Source organism: Scyliorhinus canicula, chromosome 12 (genome assembly GCF_902713615.1).
Source record: "Scyliorhinus canicula chromosome 12, sScyCan1.1, whole genome shotgun sequence".
Lineage (NCBI taxonomy): Eukaryota > Metazoa > Chordata > Chondrichthyes > Carcharhiniformes > Scyliorhinidae > Scyliorhinus > Scyliorhinus canicula.
Genome location: NC_052157.1, coordinates 12474627 through 12491276, shown reverse-complemented (window position 1 = coordinate 12491276; position 16650 = coordinate 12474627). Strand labels below are relative to the sequence as shown.

General features: G+C 46.9%; 1 protein-coding gene across 1 annotated transcript in view; it reads left to right on the top strand.

Annotated features, from left to right (window-relative positions):
- The first annotated feature begins 13866 nt into the window (after nucleotides 1-13866).
- Nucleotides 13867-16650, top strand: part of LOC119974459 (A-kinase anchor protein 13-like) — a 293182-nt gene continuing 290398 nt past the window's right edge. The window contains 1 exon segment of the mRNA XM_038813369.1: nucleotides 13867-14120. Within this exon segment, the coding sequence (XP_038669297.1) occupies nucleotides 14087-14120 (34 nt within the window). The 5' untranslated portion in view covers nucleotides 13867-14086.

The following is a 16650-nucleotide window of genomic DNA, read 5'->3' as shown; positions in this document are numbered from 1 at the left end:
GAAAGCCTCAATGTTCTTCAAAACCCTGGCCATGGAGATGATTCCTGAAGCAACCTGGAGCTATTAACTTACAAATGGTAGCCGTGATGGCCCACTGTGTCACATACTCAAGCCATGTTGTAATTTTACATCCTTCACCAAACACTGGCGTCAAGTATCTGGAGACAGAAGACCAGACCTGTGAAAACTGTTGTGAGCTCTTGGAAGATTGCCGAAGAAGATTTATATTCTTAAAAAGAGCAGGAGAGAATTAAGTTGGGGGTAAAAAGGGTAAGGCAGATCGCTGGACAAGGTGAAATAAACGTCAACTTGTGTGGAACATAAATGAACCAAGTTAGCAGCTTGATCAGGACTAAGGAGAAAGTTCAACAGAAACTCACTTCAAGAATGTGCCTTTTTTGATACATTGGTATAACCACGGACAGACAGAAGCAACTGTACCAACGGACTGGCATGTCAAGAATCTGATTGTGCTGGTTGCTGAGCACACAGGAAGGCTTGAGGGTTTTTGGGGCAAGACAAAGGTTACCCTGAAGTGAATGTTCAGTGCACCAGCCTTCGCTCAGTGATTGATGGTGAATTCTTGCATTTTGGCCTCGTTTGCTCGAGCATCAGAAATAATTTGCACAAATCTTTCTGCCGCCGGCAGAAGAAACAATGTGGGAGGTTTGGCAGGTCAGACTTTTTTTTCAAGGATCTATCGCAACAGTTCTTGGTCTGCGGCGTAATCAGCCAATCACGTGCCACTTGCAGCAGTCACCATCTTGGTTTGACTGTCAAGAAAGAAGGAAGCACTCCAGACATCCTCGACAGCAGTTGAATGGAGATATTCAACGGGTATGCATTTATGCTGAATAATTCAGAAACAAGATATGCACAATGTATCAGTTGATTTAAAAACAGCGATTTTGGAAACGTCCACTGCTCATGATTCAAGCGATATATTTTCCAACAGTCTTAAAAGACGACTTCTTTCTTTTTTGTAAACTTTAACGATAATGACAGAGGTGACCCATTTATTCCCCATTGTAGCAGGGTCGTAAATGATCATGAATTAATTTGCAGTTATCTACAAGTAATGATCACGGGGGGGATAATGCACTTGCGTTCATATAGCACTTCATGCAAAGCACTTGATCAACAAAGTACTTCTGTTCAGCTGTAGGGAAACCGTCAGTTCCTGTTACTCGGGGTTCAGGTGTGCTGCAGCCTATTAACGCTGAAGTGATGCAAGGCATAACAAATCTGTAACAAGGGGACCGCAGAACACGATTCTTATTCCTAAAGGGGAGGCTGCAAACAAAGCTTTCACAACAGAGTGAGTGGATTATAGAATGACTCGCCGTAAGTGCCTTTTGAGACCGAGGGTGCCGGAATCATTTAAAGGGAACCGGAATAAGCATTTGAAAGTGAAGGAGAGAAACCAACACAGGAAAATGGGATTGGATGTGGATAGCTTCTGTTAAAGAGTGCTTCACGCGGAACGGTAGGAAAGGCCCCCTTGCGCGCTGCCGGCTTTATCAATTTGATGTGATTAATAAAATGCCACTACCTGGAGGCTAGTTTATACCGTTTCTCTAATTGGGCTTGAGGGCTGTCCACACCGAGACTGTGGCAACACAAACAAAAAGTGTGTGGCGGACACGTCAATAATTCTTAATTGGCTGGAAGTGCTTTCGAACATCCTGAGGCTGTGAAAGGCACTAATACAAATGCAAGTCAGATGGATAGTGTGGACTTGTAATAATTGTTATTAGTGTCGCAAGCAGGCTAGTATTAACGCCGCAATGAAGCTACTGTGGAAATCTCCCAATCGCCACGCTCCGGCGCCTGTTCGGGTGCACGCAGGGAGAATTGAGAATGCCCAATTCACTAACAGCACGTCTTTCAGGACTTGTGGGAGGAAACCGGAGCACAGACAGTGAGCCCAGCCGGGAATCGAAACCTGGGTCCCTGGTGCTGTGAAGCAACGGTGCTAACCACTGTGCTACCATGCCGCCATGTGATGTGTTCATTCACAGATGAGTAGACATTTATTAACTCGTGACCCCTCACCATGCACAATTTCTTGTTAAAAGTGTTTCATTGCTTTTGGCATTCTAATAACATTGCCTGGAACATCACACAGTAATAAGAGATATCTAGAGACTGGTTATACGAGAAGAAAAAGTAGTAACCTAAATAGGTATTCATGCAAAGGTAATGTGTGTGCGTATGTACAGATCTGGGGCACTAACTTTGGGCCCCCAGCGGTTGGTTGCCACAGCAGTGTCATATTAACTTGTGCCATTTTGCCTCCTGGTATTAAACATACCGGGGAATGTCCCAATCTTGTTCCAAGTGGTTTTTTTTTTTTAGGAAGGCCAGTGGCGATCTTCGGCTTGTGAGGGTGGGGGAAGACCCTGCGGGTGCGGCGGGATTTTTGGTGGGGGGTTGCTGGCGTTGCCGAACATGATGAATATTACTGAGCAGCGAACGTTGCTGTGGCAAGGAAATGGGCCGTGGGGGAGGGGTCGGTGTGGGGCGGGTGGAGGCAGCATCGTGCAGGGATACATTTGAGGGCTGCTTTTTTGGTGCCTTTACCATTCTCACAGATACTCCGCGTGCCCAGTGGTGGTGTCGGCCCTCAGGGTATGGGGCAGAGTGGAGGCCGCATTTGGTGACGGAGGTGCCTTGGTGTGGGCGCCGATCTGTAATAACATAGGTTGGCGCAGCGGAGCGGATGCGAGGTTTCGGGAGTGGCAGCAGGCTGGGATTGAGCAAGTGTATGAGTTGCCCATGGGGAATGGCTTCTGGTACCTGCAGGTTCAGATTTTGTAAGGAGAGGGGTGCCCGCCTTTTCTGGGCTGCTGCCCCTGGGGTTGCCAGGCAAGATGCTGTAAAAGGATGAAATAAGGGAGGGGAAGATGTCGGATAACTATCAGGAAATGATGTAATGAGCAGGGGCCCTAGTGGGAGACATTAAGCATAAATGGGAGGAAGAGCTGAGAAGGGAGGTAAAAATAATAATCTTTATTAGTGTCACAAGTAGGCTTACATTAACACTGCAATGACATTACTGTGAAAAGCCCCTAGTCGCCACATTGGCACCTGTTCAGGTACACGGGGGGGGGGGGGGGATTCAGAATGTCCAATTCACATAACGGCACGTCTTTCGGGACTTGTGGAGGAAACCGGAGCACCCGGAGAAAACCCACGCAGACACGGGAAGTACGCACAGACTCCGCACAGACAGTGACCCAAGCCGGGAATCGAGGCCCGGTCTGTGGCGTTATGAAGGAGCAGTGCTAACCACTGTGCTAACCGAGAGTGGGCGGAAGCCTTGAGGAGGGTGAATGGGTCCTCGTCATGTGCGAGATAAGCCTCATCCAGTTTTGAAGTGGTTGGTGGACAGGGTCATATGACTGGTGGCGAGGCGAGTGTGTTCTTTGGGGGGGGGTGGGGGGGGGGGTGTGTAGAGAATAGGGTGGGCAGCACGTTGGGGGGGGGGGGGGGTCCGCGAACCATGTCCATGTTCTGGGTGTGGCCCAAACTGAGGAGGTTCTGACAGGGGTTCTCGGACGTGAGTTCGAAGTGCTGGGTGGTTGGCGGTGGTACAGATGGTGGCGACACGCAAGATCCAGGAGTCCAGGGGGATGAAAGCGGACGATGTTTTGGCCTTTAGCTCCCTGATAGCCCGGAGCCGGATTTTTGCTCGGGTGGGGGACTTGGAGCTGCCGAAAGCAGGGTGTGTGGAGCGAGTGGCCTGGCAGAATTCCGGAGCAGGAGAAGGTCAGGTTCGCTCTGCAAGGGTCGGCAAAGGGGTCACCCGGAGGGGGAAGCCATTTAGCGATTTCTTTAGGAGGATTGTGGAGTCAGCAAAGGGTGGGTGTTAAAATGGAGAAGGCGAGATGTGGTTGGCATCAGGGGACAGGTGCGGTGTGGTTTTTTATTGAGTTCTGTTCTTCTGATTTTCTGTTGTGTATATTTGAAAATGCCTTGAATAAAATATTTTCTTTAAAAAAAACATACAAGGGGTGTGTTTGGCACCAGCTGGGTATAACTTGGTGCTGTTGATGTGGTTGCACCATGTGCATCCCTGCCCTTTGTCCACTCTGGCTCCTCTGCCTTGCGTGCCCTGTATCCTGGTTGGTGCCTCTGCCTCCTCTTCTCCTGCCGCCCACCCTTCCCTTCCATTCTCCGTTCTGTCACAGTCCTCCCTCCCTCCGCATCCCTCTTTGTCCTCCCCCCTCCCTTATTCGTTGCTGGTCACCAGCAGGTCCTGAATCATAGAACTTACAGTGCGAAGGAGGCCATTCGGCCCATCGAGTCTGCATCGGCTCTTGGAAAGAGCACCCTACCCAAGCCCACACCTCCACCCTGTCCCCATAACCCAGTAACCCCACCCTACACTAAGGGCAATTTTGGACACTAAGGGCAATTGATCATGGCCAGTCCACCTAACCTGCACATCTTTGGGACTGTGGGAGGAAACCGGAGCAGCCGGAGGAAACCCACGCATACACGGGGAGAATGTGCGGAGTTTGCACGGCAGTGACCCAAGCCGGGAATCTAACCTGGGACCCTGGAGCTGTGAAGCAATTGTGCGAACCACTATGCTACCGTGCTGCCCACAAATATCTGGGAACAGGCTGGTGAATGACTTCCTCATGTTGTGGAAGCTTTTCACTGACTCCAGAATGGAGAATTTTAACCTTTCCAATTTAAGAAATTAGTTGGACAGCCTGTCCAACTTGGGTAGCACTGCTGATCTCCAGTCAAGCAGGAATCTCTGGAGGGTGATCACGGAGGCAAAGGCTAGGGCATCCGCCACTCTCCCTGTAAAGAGTTCTGGCTGTTCCGATACCCCAAAGACTGCCACTAGCGGGCATGGCTCCAACCTCACCCCCACAACCTTGGAAATGGCCTCACAAAAGATGGTCCATTCCCCGACCACTCTAGGACGGGGCACAAACATGTGGGTGTGGTTACCGGCCCTCCCTGGCACTGTTCCCATTTGTTATCCACCTCCAGGAAGATGCTGCTCATGCGTGTTCTGGTCAAGTGCGCCTGTGCACAACATTTGGTTGTGTTAGGCTCAGCCCTGTGCATGAGGTGGTGTTTGCCCTGTGCAGTGCTTCGATCCAGAGTCCTCTCCCTATATGCCTAGCTCTTCCTCCCACTTCTCCATGTCTCATCCACCAGTGACCATACCTCTTCCAGTAGTCTCCCATACATGTCGGCGCAATTACCGTTCCCAGCTCACACTAGGTTAGACATCTATCCTGGTAGCTGGGGGAACGTTGCTGTCTCCTATTGTAGGAAGTTCCTTATTTGCATGTATCGGGACTTGTTCCTTTTGGGGAGCTGGAGCTTGTCCGCGAGTTTCCCCAGGGTCGCTCCTTGCCATCGACGTATATGTCCCCTCCCATTATACCCCATCGTCCTGTCACCACCTTTTTAAAGGAGGCATCTATTGCTGCAGGCGTTAATGGTTCTTGCAGATGGGGGCCATGGTGGACATTGCAACCAAACCAAAGTGGTGCATGAATTGATTCTGATGTGTTGGGTAAGCTGGGTCTGCGAGGACTGCGTTTACTGCAGTGGTGAGAGAGACAGGCTTCCATCACTTGAAGAAAAGCAACTCTATTTTATTGAACTCTCAACTATAATACATGCTATAACTGTGGGTTGACACTATGCTGACTTGACTGGAGACCTGAGGATAACCTGACCAGACTAACTGACTACCACATGGTTTTTTGTTCTAGTTGCTGCCTCACGAGCTCTGACTGTCTCAGAGGCTGCATCCCGAGAGAGCAGAAAACTAGCGCCCTCTGGCTTTATAGTGGTCGAGTCCTGTTGGTGATGGCTGCTGTGTTCTGTGTGTTCAACTGGTATCCTGTGTCAATCATGCCTGTCTGTGCACCCATCATATACCTGGATGTATAGGATGTATATCATGACAGATTCACAATTCTCTGTGTGGCCACCACGACTAGGCTTCTTGAGTACTTGGCCTGGGGGGGAATGGGAGTGGGCCATGGCCCGAGGGATATCCTCATACAGGAGCTCTCCACTGTTTTTACACATTCCGCTCCCGACTCTTTGACCCATCCCCGTAACTTTCTGCAGTAGCTGCCCAGTGGTTAGAATAAGCTGCCCAGTGGTAGAATAGGAGGTTTGAAGGGCACGGACCCCCCCCCCCCCACCCCCCCACACACCATATTCCTCCTTCACTGTAGGAACCCCCTCCCCGACCCCACACACACACAAACGCCATGCTTAATTTGTCGACTTTGGTGAAGAAAGCCTTGGGGATGAAGATCAGGAGGGATCTGAACAGGAAGTGGAAGCTAGCCAGTACGTTCATCCTAATTATCTGTGCTCTTCCCACCAGGGAGAGCGGGAGTAAGCCCCACCTCCGTAGGTCCCTCTTTACCTCTTCTGTCAGACTGGACCATTTGTGGATCCATGTCCTGTCATGGGCCATTTGGCTCCCTCTGTATCTGAACTTGGTTTGAAGCTTGGAGGCTGGATTCTCCGCTCCGCCACGCCACACTTCTGCCCCGACCCATCGTCTGGATTCTCCGTTACGCCGGCTGGTGAATGGGGTTTCCCATTGTGGGTCAGCCCCATGCCATCGGGAAACCCCCCCCCGGGCGCTGGCAAAATGGAGAATCCCGCCCAGGGTTTCGCTCTCGCTCTCGCTCTCGCTCGCTCTCTCTCTCTCGCTCTCTCGCGCTCTCTCTCTTGTAACCTGCAACGGCTCTGAACTCCCCTCGGAGTTTGATTATTCCTCCCATGCTGGCTAGGGGGGTCGAAACTGTGCAATGTCTGGTCCCAGTGCGCTCTGGGAAATGCTAAATTGGCTCATGGCTAAGAAATTCTGATTTATTTTTTTTCTGGCGTGAGACAAATGCGTGGTTCAAAGGCCATCCGATGCAATGACTAATGTACATCAGAATGGTGTCCATTTCAAAGACCAATTGTAAAATGAAAATAAGCAAATTGTACAGTTGCCAGTGTGCAGAATGATACTCTAGTTAATGTGAATTTTGTTGGCAGGCAGATTCCTGATACCTCTTCAGCTTGATGTTGTTTTTATAAATGACCCTTATTCTAATGAAAACGTGGCCTTATTTCAGGAGCTATAATCTGTAGTTTATATCCACTCTCTCCTGCACTTGCGCGCTCTGTCGCTCGCGTGCTCTCCGCCTTTACCCTTTTAAGAAACCATGCTGCTTCATGCACCATTTCCTTTCTGAAATAAGAGCTTGCAACCTGTGTATCTTGTTGTCTGGCTGGTTGCTAGTACCCCCCCCCCCCCCCCCCCCCCAAACCCCCGACAATGGCACTGAAGAACCTGTTTGTGTTTCTCTGTTCCTTCCCTGTTGGGAAGCGACTTCTTTTTGCTTAGCAACTCACCCTGACAGCCAAGCTGCATTGGGATTTGGTTAAGTGGCGCAGTGAGCTCAGGAGTGTTGCCTGACCTTTCAATGTTTTGACATGTTAAATTTCACAGGAAATTTTCTTTGTTTTCGCCTTTTGGTCCTTTTTCTCCTCCCCCCCCCCCCCCCATGTCCAAACTCCATCCCTCCTCCCCGATGACATTGCATTCTTTAAAAAAAAATTGTTCAAGGGATATGGGCATCGCAGGCTGTGCCAGCATTTATTTCCCATCCCTAATTCCCTTGAGGGGCAGTTAAGAGTCAACCACATTGCTGTGGGTCTGGAGTCACATGTAGGCCAGACCAGGTAAGGACGGCAGATTTCCTTCCTAGCTGGTGTTTTACTATAATCGACAATGGTCACCATTAGCTGCATGCTCCCCCCGTGTCTGCGTGTGTTTCCTCCGGGTGCTCCGGTTTCCTCCCGCAAGTCCCAAAAGACATGCTGTTAGGTAATTTGGACATTCTGAATTCTCTCTCCGTGGATGTGGCGACTTGGGCTTTTCACAGTAACTTTGTTGCAGTGTTAATGCAAGCCTACTTGTGACAATAAACATTATTACTATATTATTATAGACTTTTATTTCCAGAATTTTATTGAATTCAAATTTCATCATCTGCAGTGGCAGGATTTGCACCTGGGTCCTCAGGGCATGACTCTGTTTACTAATCTAATGACAGTACCACTATGCCACTGCCTCTCCATGAACCACTGGTTCTTGCATATTACCCAAGTAGGCATTAATCAAATATTATGGTGGTTGCTTGACCCATTGAGGATAGAAAGGACCACCATTGCCACACTACCGTTGTCATGCGCAATGATCACTGACCAACAATCAGCTGGATGCCTGGCCAGGTTTTACCTAACTTAAGGGAGCTGTGGCAATTGGTGGCAACAGTTGAGATTTACCAACTTGGCACAGACCATGGATCAAATTTGGGGACTCCCTTCATTAGTTCAATGGATGGGGATTTATTGTCCATGCCCAATAGCCCTTGAAAAGGTGGATGATGAGTCACCTTAACTGTGTGGCAGGGCTAGTCGCTGAATAAGCTTTTTGGGCTTTTGGAGCTTTTGTTTCCCGCTAGGTGTTTCTCCTCATTCCCTTGGACTTTGGTTGCTGAGAGGATGTTCCCCCTTGTGGGGGACGTCGAGTACTAGGGGACACAGTTTCAAAATTAGGGCCTCCCATTGAAGACTGAGATGAGGAGAGAATTTCCTCAGAAGGTTGTTAGTCTGTGGAATCTCTTCTCCAGGGAGCAGTGGAGGCTGTTCCATTGATCTCAACCTTGAATATATTCAATACATTTTGCTGAATAGGGGGGAGTGGGAGGGTTATGGAGGTAGACAGGAAATAAGTGGATTTGAGGCCACAATCTAATCAGCCATGATCTTATTGAATGGGGGGGGGGGGGGGGGGGGGTCACATGACCGACTCCTCCAAATTCTTGTGTTCCTGTGTTCTTGGCCTTTTTCTGGACTGTGAACTGTGTCACTGGGCAGACACTGGCTCCAAGATATCTAAAGTCATCACTCCCAAAACTGGCCGTGAAGCGATGCCGATGAAGAACCAGATCGGGATTGTTTCCCATGTGCTTTTGTCTGGTAGCAGTGTCGAGCTGCTTTACCTGGGCGGAGGTTCAGTATCCCACCCTGTATTGGGCAATATGACAATGAACCCTATTCTGCACAGACCGAATGTGCAACACGAAGAGCTCCAAAGCAATTTTAGATTGGCCAAACGAGTGACAACAATTGTACAGTACGAAGATTTATTTTCCTCATTTCCAATATCAAGAAGGTAGCAGGACAACTGTTCCCAAGCCCCATTGCCGATTTCAGAATTCAGCACTGGTGCCTTTCCTGATCCGCGCATTTTGGATAAGGGGTACTTAGTGTGGAAGCCATAATCATCCAGGTCAAGGATCAGTACAGAGCCGGTTTGTTATTGCCATGCTGCTGAATTCCTTGACGACAGGTATCCCTGACCTGAGGGCAGTACGGTGGCGCAGTGGGTTAGCCCTGGAGCCTCACGGCGCCGAGGTCCCAGGTTCAATCCTGGCTCAGGGTCACTGTCAGTGTGGAGTTTGCACATCCTCCCTGTGTTTACATGGATTTCGTCCCCACAACCCAAAAGATGTGCAGGCTAGGTGGATTGGCCACGCTAAATTGCCACTTAATTGGAAAAAAATGAATTAGGTACTCTAAATTTAAAAAAAAGTGTCCCTGGTCTGGTTTGTGGGAGCTTTGGATGATGAGCTGCAGGGCCTGGTATGTCTCCAGCTTGATGTGCCCTTGCATTCATTCCTCACTTGACTAACAGATGTGCTGTTAACTTAGACTGCATGTTTGCTCTAAGGGGTGTTATAATGCACTGCAGCATTTCTCCTACTCATCCTGTAACTGACCAAGAACTGATTAGCATGGATATTCCTGGATTCAATGTAAATCGCGAAGTTGCCAATGGTTAAGGGGGATACTGCTTAGAAACGAGATAGGATGGCACGGGATAGTAGTACTGCTTCACAGCGCCAGGGACCCGGGTTCAATTCCGAAGTTGGGTGGAGTTTGCACTTTCTCCCTGTGTCTGCGTGGGTTTCCTCCCACAGTCCAAAGATGTGCAGGTTAGGTGGTACGGACATACTAAATTGCCCCTTAGTGTACAAAAAGGTTATGTGGGGTTACGGGGATGGGGTGCGGGCTACGTAAGGTGTAGACTCAATATGTTATGCACTGTTATGCACTGTAGTGAATCTGATTATATGATTCGGAGAAATTTAATGAAAAGTTGTGGATCTTTGGAATTCTCTACCCCAGAGGGCTGTGGGAAGCTCGGTCATTGAGTATGCTTAAATCGGAGATTGATAAATCTCTTAACAATAACGTAAAGGGTTATGGGAATAGTGGGTGTAAAAGACATTGAAGTGTCTTAACCATGATCGTATTGAACTGCGGAGCAGGTTCGATGGGCTGAATGGCCTGTTACTAAGTTGATCTAGGCCGTATGATCCATATAAAAAAAACAGCTTTTAAATGTTCATAACATATTATGAGATGCGTAGCACATAGCGACATGCCAGTGCAAGGATGTGCTAAGACTTGGGATAACTGACTCCACTGTTTTGAATAGCATAGCCTGGTTGTGCAAATTAGACTTTTTTTTAAAGCGTTCTTCACTTGAATTGTCCAACTAATCAAATCTGCCCTTGTTAACCATGAAACATCCAGTGGGTATTGTGTTGGTCGGTTTGTAATTGATTGGGCATAATAATGGTCTAGCGGTTATGCTACTGGATTAATAATCCTGACATCTGGACAAAATTGCTTAATGAGCATAAATTCAGCACCACCAAGAATTGGCCTGGAGCCTCCAGGAAGGGGAGATCAATCTTCAGGACACGCTGCATGCAACCCTGAAGAGAAATCGTCAGATCATTCACAATGGTTGGGTTTCTTTGTAATTTAAAAAAAAAAAAATTTCTTTATGTCAATGTAAAAAACATTGAAAAAGGGAAAGAGGCTGTTTGGCGGGTCATTTTTTTGGGGGGGGGGGGATGCGGGGAAGGTGGGGTGCCTGGATTAGTCGTCCAGAGACCCAGGGTACAAAGAACAAAGAAAAGTACAGCACAGGAACAGGCCCTTTGGCCTTCCAAGACTGTGCTGACCATGCTAGCCTCTCTAAACTAAAAGCTTCTACACTTCCTGGGTCCGTATCACTCTATTCCCAACCTATTCATGTATTTGTCACAAGATGCCCCTTAAATGTCACTATCGTGAATGATATTCGGTGATGATCTGGGTTTGAATCGCACAAAAGAAATTTTGAAATTTGGAATTGAAAGTCTATTCATGACCATAGAAATCATTGCCAGCTGTCAGAAAATATGTTGGGAAAAGATGCTCCTCATTATTTTATAGACCTCTATAAGATCACCCCTAAGCCTCCTACGCTCCAGGGAAAAAAGTCCCAGTCTAATCCTTATAACTCAGACATCAGTCCTGGAAGCATCCTTGTAATCTTTTCTGCACTCTTTTTTTTCTGGTTTAACAAAATCCTTCCTATAATAAGGTGACCAAGACTGAACACAGTATTTTCATGTGTGGTCTTACCAAAGTCTTGTACTTTATCTTTGTAAATTATCTGTTCCCTGTTCCATACTGCTTTTCCTACACCAAATCTTCTCCCCATTTTATTTATCTTGCTTCACGTCTTCTTCATTTTGATCTCACTTTCACTCCTCCAGTATTGTCACCTTCAGATCTTTCAGCCAATTGGGAGTTGTCATGACCCCTTGGGCCGGAGATTGCAGCACAATTGAAATTAATAAATATTTCTTGGAAATATTGGCCCTTAGCTGCCCAATATCTGTCAGTCACCAGGGTTGTAAATTTAATCACATTAAATCTATGGATAACAGCCTAATAATTAAATATGCAGCGTATATATTTTCATGTGAGTGTAACTTTAAGAAATGGGTGTTTATAAAATAGCTGTAGTGATGTACCTTTAAGAAATGCGTGTTTATCAGTGACATCAGAGTGTGGGGTGGAGCTGGGTTGTTCTGCTACAGGGTGTGCTTAGTTTTGTTTTGAGAGCTGGATAGCTGCAGGGAAATCAAGCAGCTGATGAGGATCTCTCTGCAAGCTAAAGACTGTCTCTAGATCCTTGGTGATTTAAAATAATACCTGGTTCTGTAGAGAAGTTAAACCTGACGTCTTTCTGTAAAAGGTTTGTTGTTTTTTTGTCTTATGGGATGTTTGCAAGGAAAGATTAAGAGTTACTTATAGAGTACTGTATTCTTTGTGGCATTTATTGGTGTTGATAGTTGTTTAAGATATTTACTGTGGGTTCATAAAGTGTTAACTGTTTCATAAATAAACATTGTTTTAGGTTTAAAGGACTGTAGATCTCTGTTGCATCACACCTGTAAAGTGTGCTCCCCATAACCACAATCTAGTAAACGTTGTGGGTCAGGTGAATTCCATGCTACACTTTGGGGTTTCTCTCAAACCTGGCCCATAACAATGTATATACAGGTTAAATGTTATCCAATTCGGACCCCCCCCCCCTATTTAAACCCATCCCACCAAAGAGGGGGTTTAAAATAATACGTAAAGGATAAGAGTCTTGTTTTAGAAGGTTGTTTCTAGCACTTAGACTTCAGTTTGAGATTTCTACATTCCAGTCTGTAATGGTTTTCCATATAGATTCATCAAGGCATTCTGCAGTTTCAGAAAGACGGACCGCTATCCAGCTTTTCTGGAGAAATACACAAGAGAAAGAGAGAGAGAGAAAAGACAGGCCGTGACTCCGTGTCCACTTCTCCAACTGCCTTTCCCTGGCTCTCTGAAAAACTTCTCACTCAGACAGGACCCAATCACTGCTGTTACGGGCAGAATACAGCCTTTTGGCCAATTCATTGCCCAAGAGACAAGCAGTCGCACCGAGCCCACTGATCTCTCGGGTGTAGTTTTTTGACCCAAAAACAGCACAGTGTACGATGTCGTAACTTTCAAGTTCCTCCTTTTCCCTGCCTCACTTAAGGATATATTATAGAACATAGAACAGTACAGCACAGAACAGCCCCTTCGGCACTCGATGTTGTGCCGAGCAGGTCCGAAACCAAGATCAAGGTATCCCATTCTCTGTCATTCTGGTGTGCTCCATGTGCCTATCCAATAACCGCTTGAAAGTTCCTAAAGGTATCCAAATCTACTTTCACAGCAGGCAGTCCATTCCACACCACTAACCACTCTGAGTAAAGAACCTACCTCGGCTTGCTGTGGGAAACCGTATTGCTTCTGTGGCTTAGGATCGGGACCTGTAATTGTGACCATTCCTGGGATCTTCCCACAATCGTGTTTGTGTTGGGCGAAGGAAGCTTTATAATTTCTGAGGACCTCTCTAATTTTCTGGTCTGTACTAATTATTTGCGGATCAAACCTACTGAGCAAATCCTATGTTCATAGTCCCCTACTGTGAGCTTAGCGGGGGCTCTCGCTATTTTGGCCATTTTTCATACACATCTATTCATGGGATCAAAGGAAAGGTTGGGATCTCATAAAATCGATTCCTAGAATGTGCTCAGCTGTTTGGGGCAAGTTGACTAAAACAAGGGTGTCCGGTGCTTATGGTTTCTATCTGAATATTTCCAGGGGCTGTGGTGTACCCCTGCTGTACGTGTCCGGTAAGTCCACTAAGGGTGATGGTGTCTGTGGTGGGCCATGTCCATTAAGCATCCAAAATAGCAAAAATAAAGATGGGGGGGGGGAAATAAGGGAATCAACAGGAAGGGCCCTTAGAGTCAAAACAGCTCCAAATTGATCAACTCTGTGAAACATATTTTTAAAATGACGCCTCCATAATGTGTTTCTTTTTCCTCTTTGCAGCTCACAACTGCTGTGAGATGGTGAAAGTTGTGCTGTGTGCCTCCAAGGAAGGATTTCCCATCTCCGTTCTGGCAGAGGAGAATTTCCAGTATGTCCAGGACACCTGCGTATGGACATGGCACAGTTTCCTGATGAGAAGTGCTGGATCTCAAGAAGCACTCAACTCTATTAGGATAGTGGATAACTTTCGCGTGTCCTCCGACAATGTGGCATTACTGGATAAAAGTCTGACTCTGGAGGTGCAACTCTGGTGTTGCCGTCCATGTGGAATGTCCTGGGACCAGACTCCAAACTGCAGGTAGGGACGGCGGATATTGACCATTATCGCAACGTGGGGAACTTGGAAGAAGTTATGTCGCACCTCTGTTCAGCGTTTAATAAAATCACAGTTGAACTGCAAATTGTCAGCAGCCATGCATCCCTGTGTCCTACCTCTTAACATCATCTGCCTCTCAAACATCGCTCAATATCTGATTGTAAACTTGCACCGGCCAGCCTGCAATGCTTCAGTGGAGAGGGCAATACACTTCTAGTTCCCTTTTTGTGTGAAAAATGTTGCCTAACCTGTTCCTGAATGGCATGTCTCTGACTTTTCAGATATGTCTGAAGCCTCCCCACCAGCATGAGAAAATCTCTCTCCTTCCACGCTGCCAATTCCTTTCAAAATCCTGAAAACCTGAATCAAATGGCACCTTAAACCTGTATTTCCAGGAATACAATCGTAGTTTATATCATCTCTCCTCCTATTTGAATAATTCCCCATGCCTGCATGGGTTGGGTAATTTCTTTTGCAGCTGTTAGTTCTCTAATGATGAGTTGAGGTCACTCAATTGATTTTGGTTCATGGCTCAGAATCGGCATCGAGGGGCATGTGCGAATAGCTTTGTTCAGGCCTGGCAATGGGCTTTACAAGTCTCCTGGGGAAAATCCTGCATCAACTGCAGTAGCTGCTGACCAACTTAGAAAAATACGGAGCAGGAGTCGATCATTTGTCCCTTTAAGCCTCCGATCCTCAAACTCAAAACCCTACGCCCCTGACCATGACTCTTAAAATCTGTAAATCTATCTGTTTCCTACTTAAATATATTCATTGACTTGGCCTCCACAGCCTTCTGTGCGAAAGAATTCCACAGGTCCACCACCCACTGCATGACGCAGTTTCTCTCCTCGCCTCAATCCTAAATAGCCGTAACACCATTTCCTGAGACTGCGACCCCTGATCCTAGACAGTGGAGCAACATACCCGTATACACTCTTGTCACCCTTACATCTATTGTTGTCGCCACGCATGCACGGTGCAGCAAAGGAACCAACTTGTGTGCAGCCCATGCCGGACGTTTCTGGTTTAATGGGCATTTAGAGGGAATATTGGTCCTGACTCCTAACGTTAAGGTCCAGTCAGGGCCGGGAAGTAATCCGGCGGAGAGGTTAGGCCATCACATCTGGAGCTGGCCATCTAAAATGTGCCTTGATAAGAATAAAATTGAAGTACAATCCAGAGTCTGTGAAGCTTGCAAATGGGGCAAAATCTGTAGCTTGATTACACTTGATGGGCTTCAATCTATTTATTTGGTTTATTGGTACTGGTACAGTGTAGGAAAGAACCAGCATGTTTGTGTGTATAGTGCTCTTAATTTACCCCTTTGCTGTTTGTTCTGCTGCTACTGGGAATTATAACAGACCCACTCCAGTATTACACAGCACAAGTGCTCTCTCAACGCAAAGCCAAAGTTCGCAAACACACAACCTCCATTCCCCTCTGCGCAAATTTTGTCTAGTTGTTAATGTTTTTATATTATTTTTTTAAGTACCCAATTGTTTTTTTCCAATTTAAGGGGTAATTTAGCGGTGGGCCAATCCACCTAAACTGCAGATCTTTTTGGGGGTTTCGGGGAGTCAGACCCAGGCAGACACTGGGAGAATGTGCAAACTCCACACGGACAGTGACCCAGGGCCGGGATCGAATCCGGATACTTTGCGCCATGAGGTAGCAGTGCTAACCACTGCGTCGCCAGGCCGCCCAAGTTAACGTTTTTCAATGAGCTCGTAATTATTTTTTCTTAAATACATAGGGCGACATCAAGCTGAGCCGATTGCAATTTTGGACTGCGCGAGATGTGTTTATCAAGATTTGCAGGACTTGGGGGTTTCCCCAAAATAAAGTTGGCATTTTCACTGAGCTTGGCTATCAAGAAGACTTTTTTTAAAAAACCAAAGGCTACCGGACCTTCACTGATCTAGTAGTACCTTTTTACTGAGGCCTGCTGTCAGCTCTTTGTGAGGTGGCACCATACCAGATCCAATATGACGACATTTGGTTCTGCATTTTTCGAAGTATATGAAATATTTTAGCTATGTTTTACTGAAAGTTCACTCGATTTAATGAAATCTGAGGGACTCGGGTGAAATGACCCCGTACTAAAGGTTCCAGGAGGGTATTAACTCTGAGCACCGTTAATCAAAAAATCCTTGCCTGCAGCCAGCCAAGGTTTTGTGGATAAACACCCAACAGCCTGTCTCGATCCTTGTGTAAGCTGCAGTTCTTTTGAAGCGAGAATTTTATGTGCAAGTCACAGACCGTGTGCCTGAGATGAATAACTGCTCAAATTCTGAGTATTTCCCTCGCATGTTCCCTCGCTGAATAATTATTCATCTTATTGAGCAATTTCAGGAGGGTGGCATTAAAGGTCACGGTGCTAATGGGATCGTTGGCTTACACTTTGATGGTGGTTTACCTTTTTGTTACTGGTTTCATTACATTGCAGCTGCCTGTGGAGTTGGCATTTTCCTAACTTAAGGATTGGCTGGATTTATTTTTTTTTTTGT